This window comes from Egretta garzetta, unplaced genomic scaffold, assembly GCF_000687185.1.
Source record: "Egretta garzetta isolate BGI_Z169 unplaced genomic scaffold, ASM68718v1 scaffold145, whole genome shotgun sequence".
Classification (NCBI taxonomy): domain Eukaryota; kingdom Metazoa; phylum Chordata; class Aves; order Pelecaniformes; family Ardeidae; genus Egretta; species Egretta garzetta.
Window position 1 is genome coordinate 1,645,643 of NW_009259687.1, and position 6,875 is coordinate 1,652,517.

At 51.9% G+C, this 6,875-nt stretch overlaps 1 protein-coding gene across 3 annotated transcripts in view; it reads right to left on the minus strand.

Moving 5' to 3' along the window:
- RNF220 (ring finger protein 220) overlaps positions 1-6,875 on the minus strand; it is a 232,688-nt gene that overhangs the window by 58,419 nt on the left and 167,394 nt on the right. For all 3 annotated transcript variants that reach the window (XM_009638821.2, XM_009638820.2, XM_035894249.1), the window contains 2 exons: positions 3,728-3,840; positions 319-347 (listed from right to left, as the gene is read on the minus strand). In XM_009638821.2, coding sequence (XP_009637116.1) covers positions 319-347; positions 3,728-3,840 — 142 coding nt within the window. The remainder of the gene's footprint in view (positions 1-318; positions 348-3,727; positions 3,841-6,875) is intronic.

A 6,875-nucleotide genomic window follows, 5' to 3' on the forward strand; every position in this document is an offset into this window, starting at 1 on the left:
CCGGCCTTCCCGCCTCTGCCCAGCCTTCCCGCCTCACCTCTCCCCGGCCTTCCCGCCTCTGCCCAGCCTTCCCGCCTCGCCTCTCCCCGGCCTTCCCGCCTCTGCCCAGCCTTCCCACCTCTCCAGCTGCCTGAGCGGAGCCCGAGTGCCAACACCAGCTTTGCCTGCCAGGGCTGGGCTGGGCCCTCTGGCCCCATCCACCCCGATGGCACCCACCTCCATTGCAGGGCTCTGAAAACTTCCTGGCCTTCCCCAGGAGAAGTGGCCCATGCCGTGGGCACCCAGGCTACAGGTGGAGCACTGCCACTTCCCCTGTGCTTTTCAGCCTCGCCCCCCTGTTCTCCCTTCTGCATTTCAGCAAACTTGGGCAATCGAACCTTGCTCCCGCATTTCTTTCCCACATCTGCCCCACAGCTGTGGTGGGGGATGGCCTCAGTGGACCAGCCTGAGGGTAGGACAGAGCTAGGGGCTAGAAATTGGGCAGCACAGGCTCCCCTCGCCCCCAATCCCATTTGTTCTTGGAATCAAACCTACTTTTTGGGTCTTTGCTCTGGCACCTGACAATCTGCCGCTCCTTCTTCAGAGGGAAAACAAAAAATAAAACCCCGATATGTTTTGCTGTATCAGAAGATGATGGGTAGCAGTCAGCAAGGTGAGGTGCCGGCTGGTAAGCTTTGCGCAGTGCTGACCTGCCCTGCACATGCCAGCTCTGTGAGCTGAAATGTAGCGGTACGAAAATTTTCATACATGTGCTTACTTACAAAATCAAAGCTGCTGATTGTTGGTTTTGCTCTTTTAATTAATTAAGCTGCCTTTCAGGAGGCGTGCTCACCACTGAGCTCAGGTGGAGGAAGGTGAACCTTTCCTGGACAAGGATTTTAGGTATTCATTTATACTTACTCCACATGTTACTCAGTCACAAATATTCTGTGGGCTCAGCTGGCCCACGCGAGGTGGTTTCCCTCCAAGCCTGAAATGTTACCTTTGCAATACAGTGAACGAGTCATAATTTGCTGTGGATTTTTCCACTGGGCATTAAGGGATGTATCTAAATTAAGTAGAATGGCTTTATTTATATATAGGAAAAGCCCTGACTGACAGGACATTCTGTATCTCAGCGGAGCACCCACTGCTGACCCACGTCACAAGGTCCTGCACTACACCGGCTGCCACCACCTCAGTCCGATCTGAGTCCACGTACCAAACTCCAGCAACCAGGCTTGGCACAGGGGAGGCAAGGGGATCCTCCCCTCCCCATGGCCTGGAGCCGTCCCACCGTCTCCGCTGCAGCTCCCTCTCAGTGTGGGGAGCCATGCAAGAGGCCCAAGTGCTGTGCAAGCCCATATTCCTGTAGCACTTCCTACCCATAAATCTCCTTCATCCCTAAATATCCCCATGGTAAATAAGCATGAGGAGTAAGAAAACTGAGCCACAGGAATTCTGAAAACCTACACGCCAATAACTCACGTTCTAGCATGTTACTAATACGCTGCATATTCACGGTTAGATCACAGATGACACAAGGGACATTCACAGTTCCAGCACACCTCTGCACTTGGAAAGCTAAATTTTGCAGCCCTTAAAGTCACCACCATGAGAGTCTTCTGCTCTGCTTCCTGAGCATTTTACTCGGTAAGCCAGGAGGACTGACTTCTCGTTCATATTGTGGCTTTATTAAGGATAGGCTGAGGCTTTACACAACCCTGGCACCCACTCTGAGGTCCCTTTACGCTGCCAGAGCAGCATAACACAGCCAGCACAAACGTAAATGAAAACCTGGCCCCAGAGGTCTTTTCTCCCTGCAGTGCAAGCTTACAACTCCCATTACATATTTGTATTAAGGGCTGCAACCCTCCATAAAATACACTCGCAAACTTAAAACACATTAGAGACTAGCTGGACTCGGCACATAGAGGGGGCTTCTGCTGAGAATATTTGTCCTCAAGTATGACATAATAAACATTTATAGGAATGGAGGACTGCAAGGGAACACTGATTTCACAGAGACTGAAGTCTGGAGGAGCGGGAAGGGAAGGGGTGTTCTCCAGCAATGGGTGCCCCAGCAAAAGTCTCTTCCATGCCCTTTCAGAAAGGACATGATTTATTTATTAGCCTTAATAAACAGGCAGGAAAGAGAGCGGGATTACCTGCATCAGGCATTTCTGTATCTTCTGCAGGGTTTTGCTTCTCTTACTTCTCACCATTCATACAAGGGTAAAACGACTTGTGATGTGACACCAAGTTATAGCTGAAGCTACGTGGGAATATGTAGCAAACAATGGGGGATCTGGCCTATGTTTGGTGATATAACCAGTAAATAGGGCAGAGGAGAGAATAATGGGCAACAAATGTACGAATCTGCTGCTAGTACGACCCATCTTCAGGAGCACGTGGCTTAAGTGGGGCTGCTCGGTTAGACCCCCAGCACTGGCCATCAGCCTCTCCCTCTGCAGACCCAAAGGCAGACCCGGCAGAAAGGACATGATTTATTTATTAGCCTTAATAAACAGGCAGGAAAGAGAGCGGGATTACCTGCATCAGGCATTTCTGTATCTTCTGCAGGGTTTTGCTTCTCTTACTTCTCACCATTCATACAAGGGTAAAACGACTTGTGATGTGACACCAAGTTATAGCTGAAGCTACGTGGGAATATGTAGCAAACAATGGGGGATCTGGCCTATGTTTGGTGATATAACCAGTAAATAGGGCAGAGGAGAGAATAATGGGCAACAAATGTACGAATCTGCTGCTAGTACGACCCATCTTCAGGAGCACGTGGCTTAAGTGGGGCTGCTCGGTTAGACCCCCAGCACTGGCCATCAGCCTCTCCCTCTGCAGACCCAAAGGCAGACCTGGCACAGGCGGAGTGGCCGATGCAGGACGACCTGGCTGTCTGCTGGAGCCTGGGCACAGGGTATCGCTGCAGAGCACCGGAGGATACAGGGTGATGGGCCATGGCCACCCAGCCTGGCCACGCGGCAGGTAGGGGCACAGCTGGGTCTGTGCTGAAGAGCACCGTCCATTTATCTGCTGCCTTTCAGAGCTTACCTGAAGCCAGTGGCCGAGCACGGGCCTGCAGCCAAACAGTTTGAATGTGTGTTGAGTCGGTGTCAAGTGTGCCAGCCCGTCCCCAAAGTAGACGGACTTACAACAAGCAAAGCTGTACTTGTGCTGCTGCCTTTCTCTTCCTTTCTTGCTCCATCTCCCTCAACTTTTACTCATTGCATCACAAGTGAAGACCCGCGGCTCCTCTGGGCAGAGGGTGCTTTATAAACCATGCTGGCATGGCTGTGGATGGTCCAAAACCATTTCTGTTTTGGGTGGGAGTCAACATTCAGTTTGCTGGGCAGTGTCACACTGGCGAAATGGAGAATTTTGGCCTGCTGCAGGCTGACATCATTCACTATTTTATGAAAAAATCACTTCTCTGAAAGTTTCCCGGTGGCACAGGGTAAGTAATGACAAACATAGCCATGGCAACGACCGAGATGATGAATATAATGCAACAGAAGCCTCTACAAAAATTTAAAGCAGTTTTGGATGGCTTTGGTTTAAAGTCGGAGGTGGGAGGGCTCTGCAGACAAAAGCCTGCCTTCGTAGCCGTGTGAGGGACCAAGCGCTCACGTCCCCATGCTGCAGGCAGGCAAGCTGGGGCACTAGTGCAGAGCCAGGAGCCGGGCACTGGGGCGAGTGAACTGGCTCCCTGCCAAAGGCTGAGACCAGCGACACCATCCGCCTGCTTACCTGGTATCTGTCCGAGTGATGGATGTCATCTGAGGAGTGGGGTGATGCTGTTGGAGAATCTCCTTCCCGCTTGATTGAGGCCGACAACAAAATTGACTGCAAGAGAAAGGAGAAATTCATGCTGTGAGCGTCGCTGCGCTCCCTGCCCCTCGCTAAGCCGCCTGCAAAGCCATGGAGAGCATCTGCCGGGCTGTGGGGCTGCACTGGGATGGACTGCCGGGATGTGGGGCTGGCTCTGTTCTTCCCGTGGGACCCTGCCCCACCAGGGGACCAGGTTGCAGGGTCTGGCAAAACACAGCAAAAGGATGGTTGGTTTGTCCCCAGGTCTGGTGGCTGGGGGCAGAATCAGCCCCTGCTGGAAATGACACGCAAGGACCGCATCAGAACTTCACGTGGTAAGGCAAAGGCGTGCTGACATGGAGAGGTGCTATCGTGCCCTTGTCCACCCCTCTAAGTGCCACTAAATCTCTCAATAGCTTTGTAAACTGCACTAAAGCTCTCAGCACCTTTGCAGCGCGACTACCTCTTCCTTCGGTAATGATGCTATTTATTTTAATAAGTAGCACAGAAAAAAAGGGCCTTTTAGAAGGTTAAAAAGATCAGTGATATTTGAGACCTAAGAAATCACTGATAAACTTCAAGTCAATACTAGGTAAGTCTAAATTCTACACACAGTGAACTCTAGCAGGAAAATTACTGTGGGATTTTGACAGCATCTAAAAAATGTACACTGAGTTGCAAGTGAACTTTATTATTAGCAGAGTTTGAGGGAAAAATGCAATTCAGAATTCTAATTTAAAATCTAAATTAGCTGAACGAGGCTAAATATAGCCCAATACATCGTAAAAAATGTACAGTGGAAAAGCAGCTCTCCAGATGTTTGTTTCTGAGAATCAGCTGGCAAGATTCGACAATAAATGACTGCTCAGAGATGTGTGTGTTTGCAAAGGGAAGTGTAGATATCATCTGAATTGGACAGGTCAAGTGTGGTGACAACATTATTAAAAAGCATAATACCTTGGAGAAAGGCAAGTATTCCAGAAACATTTGCCTCTGGGCTGAAATGAAACGTGAAAAAAATGTGCATTTTTTGGAAAGATATGAGCAAGTGGAAAAATGACTCAGCATACAAATTGGTTCAGTCAGCGGGATGTGATCCCCCGGGCTTGGACAGCTCTCCCGGCGAGAAAAGCACGGCAGCGCAGCCGGTGTGGGCACGGAGGGAGGGCACGCTGGGGAGGGAGGTGGAGGAGGATGATTTGGGATGCTGGGTTCAACGCCACGGACACAAGCTGCCAGCCTTGCCATGGGGGCAAGAGCCACATCCCTGCCTGCACTGCAGGTTTCTGCCATAAAACGTGGCTCTACCGGCCATGCCAAGACGTGATGTCCTAAAAGGGGTGACGGGGGAATTACCTGCTGGGGTGCTCGGTTATCTCCCTGGGCACGGCTCCTCCTGCCAGTGCCTGGGGCTGTGCTGGCCATGCCTCGGGGCTGGCACACTCCTCGCCTCAGCCTGATGGGGATGCCAGGCGCTGGGAGGGCCACCAGGAGCCGGTGGGGCTGGGGGCATGCAGCGAGGACTGCCCCAAGGGACCAGCCTCAGCTTCCCAGGAGAGAGTTGGGCAGAGCAGGGGGTTTTCCTGTCTCATGTATTAGCCAAGCCCAACCGGTGATTGGTTTTGGTGAGCAGCTCGTTTATTTCTGGAGAAGCCCTCTGATAACCACGCGAAGCAGAGTGCAGCCCCCGAGCTCCTGCTGTTGTTTAGCTTCTTTATTTTCTAAATGGAGAAGGAGAACCATTTCTGAAGAAGCAGGGTTGCACATGTCCTACAAAACGGAGGGAGGGAGGCTCAAAGCCTTCAGGTGTGACTCAGAGCAACGGCCTTGATTGCAGCGGTGCTAATGCCCTTTCCCTCCTCTAATAAGCCAAGCACCCTGGAGCTGGGAGGGTTAAATCCGTTTTGTCTCCCAATGTATTCTAGAGAAGGGGAAAAAATACCCATCTCCCCATTCCTTGGCGACAGACAGGCAAATCCTCCCTTCCTCCAGCTCCCCCCTCAGCCTCTGGTAGCTCTAATCCAATATTATTATGTGAAAAATGGTTGGGCTAGCTATGGAGACAGTAAATTAAACGTTATGTATTAGTTTTTAGCGTGTGGTCCCGGGAAGAACGCCGGCCCCATTTATTCCACAAACCTCCTGAGCACCATGGCGATGACCTCTGGAAAAACGCAGGGCTAAACTAATCCCAAAGATGTCAATCTCGAGGCCTCTTCTACATACACTTGCAGTTTAGATTAATAAACTGTCTATTTTTAAATTGTGTGCAAGCACTTCAATTCTAAATACCTCGCCGGCATGTTAAACACAGCGTTAGAGATGCCAAGTCACACTTCCCCTTTACTCGTAGGAAACTTGACTTCATTTGTTTTTCTCATTTCTGTGCGCTGTGCCACACTTTGCCTTTCAGGCAGCCACGGGGGCAAGCAGGGATGCAGGCTCAGGGGCTAAGGGATTAGGAAAGGCACTCGCCACCAGGGTGACTTTCTTTTCTGCATTAGGCCAGCCGCTCTGCCATCCCAGTTTTAGCCTCTTTTTTTTCCCAAATCGTTGTGTTGGGGCCATTCCTCCATGGCTAAGCAGCGAGGATGCAGGGCCACAGCATGCCAAGCCGAGGATTTGCTACCCGCTGCACTCGCACTGCTCACTCCCACCCGAGTCCGGGCAAGCAGGGAAGGGGCAGCCATACAATCCCCATTCCTCTCTTGACCAGTATCTGAGAAGAGTGCTGCAGAGCAAAAAGGCAGCTTTACACACGGCCTCCCAGCCCTCATGCATGCCCACGCTGCAGGGCAGACCCAAATTCTGGCTTCCCTCCCCAAAAGCGGGGCGCTGGGTGCTCTGTGTGCAGACAGGCGTGCCGTATGGCTGTGCAGAGATGCTCCCCGCCTGGGGAACCAGCCTCTTTGGCATGGTGGGAGCAAGCCTTGATGCTGAGATGTCCCTTCTCCCCCCAGGGAAAGGCCACCTGCCGGCTCATCCCCGCCTGGCTGCCCGTTCAGCCCAGCTCCCCCTCAGGCTGCCTCTGAGTGGGGCTATCGGGGCGAGAGCACCCCCCCCCCTCCCCC